The sequence below is a fragment of the Macaca nemestrina genome, chromosome 14, assembly GCF_043159975.1.
Source record: "Macaca nemestrina isolate mMacNem1 chromosome 14, mMacNem.hap1, whole genome shotgun sequence".
In the NCBI taxonomy this organism is placed as follows: Eukaryota; Metazoa; Chordata; class Mammalia; order Primates; family Cercopithecidae; genus Macaca; species Macaca nemestrina.
The window spans coordinates 115466456-115481906 of NC_092138.1; the positions used below are offsets into that span (position 1 = coordinate 115466456).

The 15451-nt window shown below is 61.9% G+C and overlaps 1 protein-coding gene across 3 annotated transcripts in view; it reads left to right on the forward strand.

The window, feature by feature from the left end:
• The window catches only part of LOC105471885 (retinoid X receptor alpha), a 120754-nt gene that overhangs the window by 35048 nt on the left and 70255 nt on the right, over window positions 1–15451 (forward strand). Inside the window, exon 1 of one of the 3 annotated variants that reach the window (XM_071078576.1) lies at window positions 12864–12883. The exons of the other annotated variants lie outside the window; for them this stretch is intronic. Coding sequence (XP_070934677.1) covers window positions 12874–12883 — 10 coding nt within the window. The 5' untranslated portion in view covers window positions 12864–12873. Of the gene's footprint in view, window positions 1–12863; window positions 12884–15451 lie in introns of those variants that run through there. 3 annotated transcript variants of the gene reach the window in all.

Genomic DNA, 15451 nt, shown 5'->3' on the forward strand with positions numbered 1-15451 from the left:
CACCGGGCCTTCGTGTGTTGGGGGTAAATCCAGGACCTGGGACCACAGAGAGAGTAGTTCTGGCTAGAATCTGCTGGAAGAAAGAGCCCCCTTCCAATTCCTGGGGCTCGGATTGTGGGGCTGCCCCCAGGCAGGCTGAAGGTGGGGACGCTGAGGCCTGCCGGTGGGTAGTGGGGAAGCCTGCTGGGGGGAGGCTAGAGCCCTGGGCTCCCTGCAGGGGCCCTGAACCCGGTGCAGGGCGAGGGTTCCGGTGGCCCTCAGAGCTTTGGGTGACTCCTGTCTTTTCCCCTGGCCTGGGGTTCAGGACCCCGGGAGGCCTGAGAGCTTTTGGTGTGCTGCCATCTCAGAGCCTGGATGTAGCGAGTGTTGCCTCACCCCAGCCCTGCCAGGGATCTTATCTGACGGGCAGGAGCTGGCCCTTCGCTGTCAGACTGGACTTGCCCACGTGCCCTGCCATCTGACTCATCCAATTAATGTCGTGATCATTTTGCTAATTCCTTCAGCTGATTCTGGAACCTTTTCCGGTTGGCCACTGGGTCTTGGAGCTGGGAGGGAACCTGGAGATCCTTTTCAATGTCCTCATTTCACTGAGGGGTAAACTGAGGCCTTCTGGGAAGCACAACCTTTCCTGCCCTGCCTCCTTCCGGGCCCTCCCCTGAGCCCCCAGACCCTCTGTACTGAGGGCCTGCAGTGTGCTCGGCTCCCTGGGCATCTCCTGCAGGGAGGCCCCTTCCAAGGGCCTGCCTTGCCTGCCTGGTGCCGACTCTGTCGTTTTTTTTTTGTCTCCCGGCTGGACGGCTGGGACAGGGATGGTGGTGGTGGGAAGGTGCGGGTGACAAATGAGGCTGTGGGCACTGAGGTGTTGCATCTCCTGAGACTAAATGCCTCCAACGTGCGCGATTCATCAGGGCCTTCCGCACCGTCAGTGGCCGTCGCCCGTCATTTGCTGGTAATGAGCTTTTTCATACCGTAATTTGTGTCTCCTAATTGCCGAACAAGCACCTAATGGCTCTGATTAACATCGGAGGGACTCTGAGCTTCCGTGTTTGGGAGCAGGCCTGTGGCTTCCAGGACTGCCTGCCACCTGCCCGTGTGACTGGGGGAGGCAGAATGTTCCGGAACAGTGGCTCAGGGCCTGAGAACCATGGGCCTCCTTCTGGTCTGACCCAGGCAGGCGTTTCAGCGCCTGTCCTCAGGGTCCCCATCTGTAGAATGGGGACAGCAGTGTGTTCATGCCCTGGGGGGCCAGGGTGCGTACATTGCTCCGGCTGCACTGGGTTCCTGATGCCGCCGGGCCCCAGTCCTCCCCTCCTGCTGGGCTTGGCAGGGCTGCCACTGGTGGGAGGAGCCCCAGTCTGTCTCCCAGCCTGGAGCTGCCCCCTGGCTTGGCACTGCCCTCTGTGCCTCTGTGTTCTCCCTGGACTGCCTGCTGGCGCTGCCCGCCCTGGGCCTTCTGTGTGGGTTGGGAGGGGATGGGCTCAGAGGAGTGAGCAGCGCTTGTCTGGGGCCCAGTGCGTGGCCGCTGCTCATGGCAGCCTCTGCCTAGAGCCCTCAGTGGCTCCCCTGTGCCCCTGGGGTAGCTCCCACCAAGCCTTGACCCTGGGGCCCCTCCCTGCGTGGCCGCTGCTCATGGCAGCCTCTGCCTAGAGCCCTCAGTGGCTCCCCTGTGCCCCTGCGGTAGGTCCCACCAAGCCTTGACCCTGGGCCCCCTTCCTGCCTGGCCGCCCCTCCTTTGAAGGCTGTTGCTCGTCCTGCAAGTGCCATCTCTCCCTGGGGTGGCAGGGGCATCTCTTAGGCCCGCCTGGTTGGGCGCCCCTGCAGACACTCTGCAGCCTGTGTTTCTCCGTTCATGCCACAAGCGGTGTTTCCAGCGGCTTGTCCAAGGTCTGGCTTCCCCAGCCCCTGCCAGACTGTGAGCTTCAGGGGTGCGGGACCCGAGTCTGCCTCATGGTCACAGCATGGTGCTGGCATAGCACAGGCCCTCATGGGTTTCATGGAGTGAATAAATGATGGTATTCCGGGGAGCAGAGCCTCCTCCTGGGAGCTGGGCGTGGGCTGGGCACGGGGCTGACGGTTAAGTCATGGATTCCTTCACACCTACAGACATACGCTGCCGTCTTAGTCAGTGAGGCCCAGCAAGGCCCCCGTGAGTGTGCCCAGCTCTGCCCGCCCCACTTTCTGTCAGCCCCTCATATGGTCCTGGTCACCTCCCGGCTGGGGTGAACACTTGGCTGGTGGCGCTTAGAGGAGGGGACCCACTTGAACAGGGATCCTGCCTGTGTGTGCCCCCATGCCCCAGTCTGCACTGGCCTCACTCCCACAGCATTGTCCCCAGCCTGATGTGCCCGTTGTTAGCAGCCATCTCGGCTCCAGTTGGAGACCTGAGCTCTGAGTCTGGGCAAATCCTTGCTGTTGTTAATTTGGGGAGGGTGTGGACGGTTGCAAAACAGGACCCCTTTCTGTTGCCGCTTCTCCCAGACAGAAGCTAGGAAGTGAGCCTAGGGCGCCAAGTTCAGTAAATTCACCTTCCCCGGTGGCTGTTGGGTGCCATGTTCTCCTTGTGCCGTGTGCCCTGTGCCTTGTGGGTGCCGTGTTCTCTCCATGGGGACCTTTTGGGAGTCGTCGTTAGTGATGGAGGTAACCCAAGTCATGGCCATGGGCGAGGGGGTGGGGGCCTTGTTGCTCTATCCCCTCCCAGTCCGGCATGTGGCAGGGCTGTCGGGCCTCAGAGGTGTCCCCTCACTCAGGGAGCCTGGTGGTGGGCCCTGTCCACCCACCCCATTTTCCTGAGCAGCGGGAGGTGGGAAGTTGACTCCCTAAACGGGAGTCAACTTTCATACCTCTCTGGTTTCTCATCTAAGGCCCAACCTTCACGGGCCTGGTGTGGCACCATGAGCCCAGGCTGCTGGGCACGGTGACCCTCCTCTGCAGGGCAGTGTGTCTGTGGGGCAGTTTGCTTCTGTCTTGTTTCTGGGATGGGCCTACACTGCCCTCCAGGAGGCCCTAAGGGGTGCAGGTGGGGAGGGTTGGCGATGGCAGCTTTGAGCAAGATGGGCGCTGTGCCGCACCTGTGCTGCACTGGGTGTGGCTGGCATGGTTCGGCTGCTGTCTGCCTGAGCACCGCCTGTGCTGGCCAGCGCGTCTCCCAGTCCTGGGGACAGCCTTGTGGGATGCTCAGGCCGCCCTGAGCGTGGGGATCCCAGGGCTGGAGGTGTGACCTGAGCACGGGGATCCCGGGGCCGGAGGTGTGACCTGGACCTCCTCATCCTGACCTCAGCTCCGGACATGTCACCATCTCCCCTGGGTTTAGCATTTTTTTGGGGAATAGTTCTTAGCCTCCGATAAGAACTATACAGCCAGAAAAAAGAACAGAAAGGGTTGTGCCAAGAGCCTCGTGGTGGGCATACCGGGTCCGTTGGGTTTCTCCTCTCCCGGCTGCCCCTCCTCCAGCCCATTTTTCCAGACTCCTCCACAACCGTGATGTTGCCCGTCTCTTTTCCCCCAAATCTCCAGCCGAATGAAGACACTTCCCACTCAGTGGGGTGAGGTCCACGGCGTCACGTGTAAGGTCCAGGCATCAGGGACAAGGTGCGAAAGCCGTGAGGTGGGAGCCTGTGCTGGGGTGGGAGGGAGGTCCGGCAAACGCCCACTGTGTGGGCACCAGGGCGCTGTCGGCTTCAGGGGGCTCCAAGCCCCAGCATATTAAATGGCCTCCACCCCAGCATTGATGGGCAGCTGACCCTCAGACACTGACCCCGGGAAGGGCCTGGAGTCAGTGTCTTTGGGAACAATGTCAGCAGCAGCCTCTATGTGGGGGTCCGGCTGTTGTAGGCTCTGTGTTTGGATGCTCCCAGCAGCCACCAGAGGGCAGCTTGCATCTGTGGGAAACTGAGGCCCAGACAGGCCGGGGCACAGTTCTGGTGGGGCCTCACCTGCCCTCCTGGCCTTGGCCCCTGCAGACCCTGTGGGCCACTTCCTGCCGGGGTGTGGATACGGCGGCGCAGCCCTGGGTGCTCTGTGGCTCCCAGCTCCCCACACCCCCTAAGCTGGGCTCCTCCGGGCAGGGCTGGGGCGGTAACCCTGGGGTGTTCTGGGAGATTGGAGACCCCCTGGGGGGCCATGCTTTGCCCAGCCTGCCCCTGCTGACGTTAGGGCTGTCTGGGACCCAGCTGGGTCCCTAGTGTTGGTGGCTGGGGGAGAGGAGCCGGGAGCTTGGACTCTGGCATCCCAGGCTGGGGCTGGCCTCCCGGCCCCTGGCTTGTGGCCCTGGCTTTGAACGTTATATAGACGAGGCCTCATGTGGGTCCCTCTCTTTCTGCGTACCGTCTTACCTATGAGGAAGGTGAGGCTGGAGAGAGGTGTGCCCCATCCAGGTTGCCCAGCCCGTGGGCAGGGCAGGCCCACAGCTTCTGGGGAAAGCGTTTCCCAAGGTGGGGTCTGGTGTTGGCAGGAGGGGGCCGGGTGAGCCAGTGGCTCTGGGGCCGCCACAGAGGCGGCCGTTGCTGGAGGGCTGACGGCATGCCAGGCCCAGGAAAGCCCCTCGTGGGCCATCTCACGGAGTTCTCTTGAGGGCCCCTGTCGTACAGGTGACACAGAGGTTGAGGGTCACAGCCCCAGCCTGCAGGTGCCCGAGCTGAGAGCCCTCGCCCTCATGGTGGGGCAGCGCGTCCCTGGGTGAGTGACCAGGCGGCCTTGGGTCTCGGGTGAGCTCGGGGAGCGGGGCCCACCTTGCCTGGCCCAGGTGGGATTTGGCAGGTAAGGCTTGCTCCTAAGAGAGGCCGCTTGTGGCGTGTCCTGGTGTGAGACCCGATGTTCTCGGCTGATGTGTGGGTTTGCTCATGGGTGGACCAGGCCGCCGCCCCCGCCTCCGCTCGCTGGCTGTGGCCTTGGCTGTGTGGACCAGGCTGGGGCTGCACTGGGGCCTGGGTGGCAGGGGCTGGTCTGCCTGTCCAGTGGCTTCTCTGGGGTCCTGGGCTGTCCCTCAGCAGGCCTGGGACTGGGCGGGGACAGTGGAGACCAGTTTCAGGTCTGTTCTTGGTGGCTGTTAACTCCGGGCTAGATGTAGCCCTGAGGGGCCTGGCAGAGTCTCAGAGGGGCCGGCAGTTGGTGGGTGAGGTGCCCCAGGGGAAGGGAGGGCCAGCCCAGGAGGACCCTCCCGTTACCCTCTGGTGGCCTGCCCACCCCACCCTTCCTGCTGCCCGGCTCAGGCCTGTCTTGGGGAAGGGTCCTGGGCTGGGATTGGCTGTGGGGGAGGTGCACACAGATACTCAGCGCAGTTGTGGCTACATCCGGTCAGGGGTCCGGCTGAGTGACCTCTAGGAGCCACCTGCCTTTGCAGGAGCCGTGGGGATCGTGGGACATCATCTGGCGGCTGCCTCCACCCCTCCGTTTTTGAGAGGCAGGACTTGGCATCTTCAGCGTCTCTCATGCCTCAGTGACAACCTGGGAGAGGTGCCGTCCCTGGGTACAGATGAGAAGCTGAGGCTCAGAGGCACCAGGGCCCCAGTGGGAGGCGGCAGAGCCTCTGGTGGCTTCTGTGTGGCATGTTCTGGGCTGTGCGTGGGGCCAGGGAGGGTGCCTTCAGTACGGGTGCCTGCTGGGTGGTCTCCCATGTGTGCCCAGGAGGAATGGCACGGCCTCTCCCTCTGCCCACCCCCCCACGCCTGCCCCCCTACCAGGTCCAGCAGGCCTTGGCACAGGCTCCAGAATTGCACGTGATCTCAGACGGTTCCCAGCTTCCTCCGCAGGGCGGGGCTGCTCCGGTCTCTTACACCAGCGCATCTGCAACTCATTACACTGCGGTGTCAGTGGCAGAGCGGCCTGGCCACGGCGGGCTCCCGGCGGGAGCGGAAGGGTCCCCCTCCGCAGCAGCCACCCCTGCCATGGGCCTCCAGGTCCCCGGGAGCAGGACTAGGCTGGCCTGGGGACAGCACTGCAGGGCCCAGCCAGGGCTGGGGCAGGGAGGAAGGGCCCTTCCACCAGTGGGCTTCAGCCTCCTCGTGAGGAGCTGGGTGGGGCTGGAGAAATCAGCTCCCGCCAGCCTGGTCTTCCTGCCTCAGAAGCTGAACCCAGGAAACAGTGTTGGTCAGAAAGACTGCCTGAAAAGGAAGCGTGGCACGCCCCCCCCATGCTCCACGTAGGCCACCCTAAGGTCCACAGAGGGACAAGGGTTAGTGTGCGCCGAGACACGGGAGTTGGGGACACCTCCCCGTCAGAAAGTGGTGGAAGGGCGCCAGGCAGGCTGAGTCAGAGATGTCCCTCAGGCTTCTGCTGGGAGAAGGGGCTGGTGGTTCCTGGGCCTGCGTGTCTCCGCCCCTGCCCTCCGTGCCACTCTCAGCCTTTGCCCAGCACCAGGCTTATTATCCGATTGGTTAATTGGTTGAGATACGGGTCACCTCCCATAACAGTCACCTTTTAAAGATGTGCAGCTCAGTGGATTTTCATCCAAACACTCGCACAGCCGCTACTACAGCCAGCTTTAGAATTTCGAAGCATTTCCACCGACCCCGGAAAGAAGCACCGTGCTCGCTAGAGCCGCTGCCGTGCCCCGCGTGACCCCACCAGCCACTCCCCTGCCTGCCGCCTCCGTGGGTCTGCCTGGTCCCGCGTCTGTGATTTCCCTCCATCTTCAGAGCAGTCTGGGTGCTGCGCTGGGCAGGGACTAAGTCTGCAGTGGGGGGAGGGCGGTGACCCTGTCCGGGGAGACCCAACCTTGCTCCCCGGAGCCCACCCTTCCACTCTCTGTGGGGAGAGAAGGACACTGAGCCTGCCTTGGGTTTCTCCTATGTCCCCACATGCAGGGACGATGTGCCGGGGCGACTGTGTGCTCTTACCATGGTGATCCCACTTTACAGATGGGAAACTGAGGTTCAGTGATCGAGGAGCCAGCACCTGGAGCCAGGAGGTGAAACCCTCGGCTCGTGGCCCCTCGGCCAGGCGGTCTGTGCAGTGCGGTGACCCTGGCCGGCTGGGGAGGGTGGGGTGGGCTTCCCTTTGTGGGGGCCTCAACTTGCCTGCCTGTGCAGGGGGTGTGTAGGGCACCAGGGCCCCCAAGGGGCACAGAGCCTCCTTAGCATCTGCAGTTCCCCCTCGGGTGGGGGGTGCCGGGGTGTCTCGTGGCCCCTTCTGGATCCTCGGGGTTCCTCTCCCACACCTGAGGGCCCGCCCAGCCTGCCTCTGGCAGCCGAAACTGGTTCCTGGGCCCCGGCTCAGCCAGCAGTTTTGTGCTGACCCTGCAGGAACTGCTAATTAAGCTAATAGTTCCCAGAGCTGCTTGACAGCAGCTGATGGTATCGGCCTTGCCGGAGATGCTCGGCCGATAAGCTGCTCCCTGCCTGCTCGGAGTAATTTGTTATTAAACACCTCAGCTCGCGCATGCTCTCCGCTCTGGAGGTGCCAGCTTGCAGGGCCGGGAGCCTGTGGCAGCGGGCCTGGGGCTAGGGTCTCCTCAGCCCCCCTCGGGACTCTCTGCCATGCCCCTGTGTCCCTGGCGAGCCCTCTGCAGGGGAGGGAGGCCAGGGCACTCCCTGATGGATGGATGGTCAATGCCTGGCTCTGGCTCCCCCAGTGCCCCGTGTCCCCAGGGCTCCACTGATGGTCAGCTGGCCTTGACAGGCGCAGCCAGGTGCCTGCGAGGCGCTGTTCTGTCCAGTGGGCCTGAGGCCCCGTTGGGAAGAAGGGCAGCTGCTCGCTCTGCCCTTGCCGCCCATTCCCCTGGGGCTGGATAGCCCCTGCCATGGGGGCTACCGGGGCCTTCCCACACTGTGGTGTTCTGGAGATGAGCCCTGCAGGATGAGAGGCTCAGGCAGCAGAAGGCTCCGGAGAGCTGGCTGGCTTTGAGTAAAAAGTCAGGTGTGCTATTCTGTTAGGGGGTGTGTGTCTGAATATGTGTATAGGTATGTGTGACTGTAGGTGACTATGAGTGTGCATGCATGTGGATGTGTGTGATTGGTGTGTGAGTGATGACGTGTGTGTGTGTGTGTGACTATGAGGATGTATGTGTGAGTATATGTGAATGTGTGTCGGTGTATGTCTTCATGCTATGTGTGGATGTGACTAGGTGAGTGTGGATGTGTGTGTGACTTTGAATATGTTTGGATGTGTGTGACTGCATGTGAGTAGATGTGTGGGTGTACTGTGCATATATGTGAATGTGTGTGTGTGTGAGTGCAGGGGTTTTGTGTGTGTATGGGGGTTATGTGTGAGTGGGGGTTATGTGTGAGTGAGGGGGTTTGTGTGTGGGCATTATGTGTGAGTACAGGGGTTGTGTGTGTGGATTGTGTGTGAGTGCAGGGGTTGTGTGTGTGTGGGTTATGTGAGTGGGGGAGTTATGTGTGTGTGGGTTATGTGTGAGTGCGAGGGTTGTGTGTGTGGGTTATGTGTGAGTGCGAGGGTTGTGTGTGTGGGTTGTGTGCGTGAGTATGGGGGTTTGTGTGTGGGGGGATTGTGTGTGTGAGTGTGGGGTTTATATGTGTGTGGGGGGGTTGTGAGTGCGGCAGTTATGTGTGTGTGGGTTGTGTGAGTATGGGGGTTGTGTGAGTATGGGGGTTGTGAGTGCGGCAGTTATGTGTGTGTGGGTTGTGTGAGTATGGGGGTTGTGTGTGGGGGGTTGTGAGTGCGGCAGTTATGTGTGTGTGGGTTATGTGTGTGAGTATGGGGATTGTGTGTGTGTGTGGGGGTTATGTGTGTGTGGGTTGTGCGCATGAGTATGGGGATTGTGTGTGTGGGGGGGGTTATGTGTGTGTGAGTGTGGGGTTTATGTGTGTGTGGGGGGGTTGTGAGTGGGGCAGTTATGTGTGTGTGGGTTGTGTGAGTATGGGGGTTGTGTGTGGGGGGTTGTGAGTGGGGCAGTTATGTGTGTGTGGGTTGTGTATGGGGGTTGTGTGTGGGGGGGTTGTGAGTGCGGCAGTTATGTGTGTGTGGGTTATGTGTGTGAGTATGGGGATTGTGTGTGTGTGTGGGGGGGGGGGTTATGTGTGTGTGTGGGGGTTGTGAGTGCGGCAGTTATGTGTGTATGGGTTGTGTGAGTATGGGGGTTATGTGTGTGGGGGGGGTTATGTGTGTGTGGGTTGTGTGAGTATGGGAGTTGTGTGTGGGGGGGTTGTGAGTGCGGCAGTTATTTGTGTGTGGGTTGTGTGTGTGAGTATGGGGATTGTGTGTGTGTGGGGGGGTTATGTGTGTGTGGGGGGGTTGTGAGTGTGGCAGTTATGTGTGTGTGGGTTGTGTGAATATGGGGGTTGCGTGTGTATGGGGGTTATGTGTGTTGGAGATGGCAGCTGTTGTGCCTCCAGGGGCCTCTTGGATACTTGTCACCCGTTCCCTGTGAGCTCTCCACACCCCCACCTTTGTGTCCCCTCCAGCCCCACCCAGGGCCTCCTCCCTGTGGGCTTGGGAGTCATGGGCCTGGGTTCGAGGTCTGACCTGCTCGGTGGCCTTGGGCAGGCCCCGGTGTGTTGAGGCCTCTCGGGGATCCTGTCCCAGAGCTGCCTGGGTGCACCCTCCCACAGCCTCCCATTCGGAGGCAGAGGCGTGGGAGGAGAGGCTGAGTCTGGAGGTCCCCTCCTCCTAGTTCAAGGCTCTCTGTAACCTGAAACTTTACAGACTCCATTTACACAGTCCCGTGTGTGCGGGTGCGTGAGCCCAGCTTGTGTACTGTGTACGCACACATGGGAACTCGCCGTGGACTCTGTCTCCCGCCCAGTGGGATGAGCAGGGTGTGCTCAGAGACCGGTGCATGGAGGAAAGCACAGCCCATTTCCCTTTGCTGGGTTGGAAGTCACAGTGGGGTGCTGGGGGCTCCCAGACAGGTGGGAACGGGGGCCCACTGCCTGAGTCCCCGGGACCCAGCTGGGGTCTGGTCCTTGGTCTTCTGGTGTCCAGGGTTGGAAGGACAACGGTCTGTCCCACGGCTGTGCCTTTGAGGAGCCCCGGAGGCCTTGTGGGGTGGTGTCCATCGCACGGGCCATGGGGGAGCACACACTCTGAGCTTGAGCGCTGGCTCCACCGCCGATTGGCAGTGTGACCTCGGGCAGGGCTGCACTGAGAGCTTGGCAGGGCTCTCTGGAGCTGCCTGGCTGGCTCCAAGGCCGTTCTGGTCCCTGTGTCCAGACGGGGCCCCTCACCTCGGGACCCCAAATTACTTTCTTTGTGCGTTGGTTTACTTTGTCTCTCCCCGTGGGGCATCGCCTCTACAGGACGAAGGCCAGGCCTTTGCCTGGTAGATGAAGGGCTCATGGTGACCCCCTCATTTGGGATTCTGTAGCTCTGTTGGGGCAGCCTGGCCATGCCAGGGCCTTTCAGGGTTTCAGAGTGCTGCCTGCGATGTGACCTCCCTGGTCGTCCTTCCTCGCTACCCGCAGGCTGTCCCCGTGTGCTGGCTGGGCCCTGAGCTGCAGGCTGGGGCCAGGGAGATGTGGACAGAAGCATCCTCCCCTTGCAGCTCACGGTGTGGTGGGACCCAGTGGGCCTTGTGCACAGCTGAGCTCAGACTGCAGAGGGTCTGGGGTTGGAGGCGGCAGGGACACGATGCGTGCCCTCACTCTAGGAGAGAACGCTGCCAGGAGAAGGGTGGCTGGCCCGGTTGGTAGCTGCTGAGAGGCCGTCACGGAAGGTGGGTGGTCAGCAGAGAGTGCAGTGTCCCTTCTTCCACTGGGTCCCAGCTGAGGGAGTGGCAGGAGCTGGAGGGCCTGGGGAAGAGGCCACATCAGCTTCACTTGAGGGCTGAGTGCCAAAGACAGTGTGGGGAGCCCTGGGCTGGCAGGTGGGTCAGCCTCGCTCTGGGACACGCTCAGCGCCCTGGAGAGGGGTTTGCATCCGAAGCCGATCCCGCTTCCCTGTCACATTCCCACCCAGTTGTGAAAGTCTTCCCTCCCGCCGGCCTCGTGGGGGCTGCTGGGGCACGGGGCTGAGTGGGGTCCTTGCTGACTGTCTCTTCTGACGTGTGGCTTTGGCAAAGTCCCTTGATTCCCCAGGCCTCCGTGTCCTTTGCCATGAGGGCTCAGGGTACCAGTCGTCTAGAGTCAGGGTGCCCTTGGGCAGCTGCCACTGTCTCTGGCCCCCCTGGTGTTTTTGCTTCACATTTAGGCCTGCGCAGCCCTGGCTATGAGCCCAGTTTGGTGTGGGGCTTGGCGGGGCTGCTGTGTGCCCGGCGAGGGCCAGCTGGGCTGAACTTCCCCCCCAGTGCTGATGGGGACCAGGCTTCTGGGGACACCTTCTCTTCCCATAACATGATCTCCCCTAGGCCTTGCCCCTCACAAGCTGGCAGAGAACTCTCGCCCCATTTCATGGCCGTGGCACTGGTGGCTTGGGGCAGGGCCTGGTGGCCAGCTCTTGGGCTAGTGCCTCTGGTTCACTGAGCCTGTGGCCTGGTCCTTGGGGTATGGAGAACGGGCCTGGGGGTGACGTGCACTCCCTTGAAGTGGTCCGTCCTTGTCTCTGCCTGTCCTGAGGATGAGGGTCATCACCTGAGTCGGGGCCGCAGGGCAGCCATGGGTGCGTGAGTGCAGGGCCGGGCCTATCTTACCCGGGTGGCGTGGCAGGTGGCTGGGCCAAGATGGCTGCGGCCCCTTCCTGGGCGCTGCTGCGTGTTGAAACCCATCTGTGACGTGGCCAGCAGTGTTGAAATAAGGGCCTGTGCATTTCCCAACATCCTGCCAGCCTGGTGCAGGACTGGGTGCCAGGCCCAGCCTGGGCCTCCCTTGTGGGGTGCTCGGGCCCCACTTCCCTCCCTGGGGAGGGGAGGAGAGGCCACCTCGAGGGATTGACGTCAAGGCAGGGTGACATTAGTCTGGACCCACGGGATCTTTGCTACTTCCTCATTTTATGGAGGGGAAACTGAGGAGTGGGGAGGGGTGAGGATGGGGTTTGAAGCCAGGCCATCCAGCCTCAGTGCCGCTTGTAGACGCAGAAGGGCGTGGGGAGGGGGAGAGAGAGCCAGGTAGGCCAAGGGCGCCTGGCAGTGTGGCAGGATACACCCGCCCACTGGGGAGGTGGAGGGCTGCGGCCAGGGCCCCAGCCGAGGTCCGCCTGGACGCTGGCTTTGCTGCTTGGGGCTGGAGCATGGGCCTGTCCTGGGCTGAGTATGGGAGATGGGGTGGAGTGGGGGCCTTAGGTGAGTGTCCCTCTTCCTTTGGCTGGAGGAGGCCTGGCCCTGGGACTGTCCCGTGAGGGGAGACAGTGGTTGGCCCCATTGGCGGAATTGATTTGTTATCACTGGGTTCCAGGCACACGGCTTAGAGGGTATCACAGAGGCCTCCCCGTCACCTTAGAGGGCATCACGGAGGCCTCCCCATCATCTTACGGGGTGGGTGTTACTAGGCTTAGTTTAGAGGATGAGACAGGATCAGAGAGGCCCACTGACCCACCTGGGGGCCCCCAGCAGGCAGGGGAACTGTGTCCGGGTGCTGGACTGTGAGGCCCTGTTCTTCCCGGGACTCTACCACCTCAGAGGGTGGCAGCAGAGGGCCCAGCAGGGCATGTGCTTCTGTGGGGCAGGCGAGTCCTGGCTCTGCCCTTGTAGGCTGTGTGACCCCAGGTGGTAGCTCAGGCTCTCTGGTCTGGCCTGGGCGCGGAGCTGCTTGAGGTCTGGAATCTGGCTCTGTGGTGAAGGGGCAGCAGGAGAGGGGGCTGAGACCGCCTTCTTGGTTGCAGAGCTGCCGTAGGCCAGACCCTCCTGCCTGCTGGGTGGGGCCTGGCATTCCAGGAACCTGTGGCCAAGCCTGGCCTGGGCTGTGGCGTCTGCCCCGGGTTCGTCAGCAGGGGAGGGGCCCTGGAGACCAGTCCGTTATGGATGAGGAAGCAGGCGCCCAGAGAGGGTGAGGAGCTGGGCTGGGCCACACAGCCAGGCCGCCACAGAGCCAGGGGCCATCAGGAGCCATGCTTTCTGGTAAGGCGGAAGTGTCTGGTGCCAGGGCGGGATGAAGGACTCCGGTCCCAGAGAGCAGCCTTTGGTGCTGTTCTTTGGGCTAGGAATGGCAGTGACAGGAAGGGCATGGCCACCGAGATGCGCTCAGTTGTGGGCACCTGCTGCCTGCCAGGAACTGTGGTCCATGTCCGGCTGTCTTTAGCAGCTGTGTGCCTGCTGTATGCTGGGCCCTGCGCTCAGCCCTTCTTGTGTGTGGTCTCCAACCCTGCCTGTTCCCAGGCCATTGGCCCATTTTCCAGATGAGAATTCTGCGGTCCAGAGAAGCAGCATTGTGTGCTGCAGTCCTTGGCTAGGAGGTGGTGGGGCTGTTTTGGACCCAGATCTTCCTGTGTTCTGATGCCAGGGGTCCCCATCGTCTGTCTGTCACCCTCCCTGGGCCTACCTTCCTCATGGTAAACATGTGTGCAGGTCTGTCCCATCCCCCAGCTGTCCACAGAAAGGCCAGGGGTTGGCATGGGAAGGTGTCAGAGCCTCCTGGGTTGTAGCTGGAGGGAGGTGAGTGGCACCTCCTACAGGAAGCCCACCTTGATGTCTCCTCTCCCTTGCCGCATTACCAGCCGATAGCCACTGGGCTCCTGGAAAAGCCTGTCTTTCTGACTCTGGACTGGGTGCCCCTGGGCAGGGCCCACCTTTGTTTTCTAATTTAATTTAATTTAATTTAAATTGTAAAAATTAGAGACAAGGTCTTGCTTTGTTGCCCAGGCTAGACGTGAACTCCCGGGCTCACTGGTCCTCCCGCCCTGGCCTCTCGGGTAGTGGGGACTTCAGGAGTGCACCACCTCACCTGGCCTCCCAGCCTGTTTTCTCTGCCTGTTCCTAGCCCTGGGTTCGATGGGGGAAGCAGTCGCCTGATGGGCAGGTACTCTCTGAGTAGTGCGTGAAGGCGGCTGTCCAGGTGGCTGTCTGTGGTGTCGGTTAATCCTCACGGCTTCCGGGAGTTAAAGGCAAGAGCGCCATCCCCTTTCTGAGGACAAGGACATTTAGACCCAGCGAGGCTGAGTCAGATGCCCAAGGCCCTGCCCAGCCATGAGTGATGCAGCCGGGACTCAAACCTGGATCCTCAGGCAGCGGCTGCTGTGCCCCGGTGGAGCTTGAGCCTGGGCGGTGGTTGGCAGTCACCACCTGTGGGATGGATGAGGAAAGGCCAGCCTGATGGTCACTGCCACTTCCCTAGTGTGCTCTGCGCCCGGCCTGAGGGTGGCTCTGGTCCCCGGCTGTCCTGAGGGGTAAGGGGGTGAATCGCACGCCGTCCTCCTGGTGCGGGCTGCGCTGGTCACTGGTCACAGGGATCCCGGCCCTCAGCCCACGCCCAGGGCCACTCTTTCCACAGGCTGTGGCTTGAGGGAGGCCCCCGGGGCACCTCCCCGCTCCAGTCTTCCTCCCAGAGCAAACCCCCACAACCTCCACATGTTTAGCCCCGAGAAAATGCCTTTCCGTCTGCCTACCCAGAGAGCGGCCAGGCCAGCGGCTGCCTGGGGAGACGTAGCAAGTGGGTGGCAAAATTTAGACCTTTTGCCTCCTGGCGACTTCCTTCTTCAGTTTCATTTCTACGGAAGAGGAGATAGAGGCTGAGAGAGGTTGTCTAACCTGCTTGGGGAAGCACAGCGTGGCTAGTGCCTTGTGTTACTGCTTGGGTCTCCTTGAAACTTGGCACCTGCTTGGCTAGTTCTTAAGGACTGTGGAGACTCCTGCAGCCGGCACCGACCTGGTCCCGCTATCCTGTAGGTCTGTACTTGGCACCTGCTGTGTGCCAGGCACTGGCCAGGGCCCAGGCTTTCACAATGGAGTGGCCATGGCGCCATCCTCAGTAGCCCTCAGCCTTGGCACCCAGGGTGAGGGGCTGGCTGTGCCCTGCACTGCAGAAAGTGTTCTTGAGTGGGTAGGTAGGAGATGAGACCCCTACCCCAACTGAGAGACTCTGGGAAGGCTTCCTGGAGGAGGTGTTATATAAAACGGAGCCAGACTGGAGTGAGCCAGGAAACAGGTGGAGGAGTTTCAGGCCCAGGGAACAGCATGTTCAAGGCTAGAGGCGAGACAGCCTGACATGTTCCTGGAATGACCCAAGGCTGGGGGCGGAGAGCAGGCCAGGCCAGAGCACGGGTCACTGTGGGGAGGTGGGAGCTGCCTGCTGCCTTCCTGGCCTGGTGCCGATGGCTGTGGCTGGCCGGGCACCCCAGGAAACCTTCCTGCCTCCAGAATTGCAGTGGCTTCTGGGGTCTGGGAGGGGGCGATCTTCATGGAGGGCGGCCAAGGGCTCCTGGGGGGGCTGTGGACACTGTGAACAGTTGCTACAGGCAGTCGGCAGGGGATTCCAGGCAGGTCCTGGCCCAGAATAAACCCTGGTTCATCTGAGGGTCAGCCCAGAGACGGTGTGTGGATCATCGGCCTGGTGAGAGATCTGGGAGTGACGCTGGATCGGCCGTCTAGTTTTACAGCCGGGGACACGGGCCAAGGCCAGCGGGCAGCCTGGGGTGGCCAGCAGGTGGGCCCGGGGCCGGCAGCTCTGGGCCCTGTGTGGGTTCTCAGGGC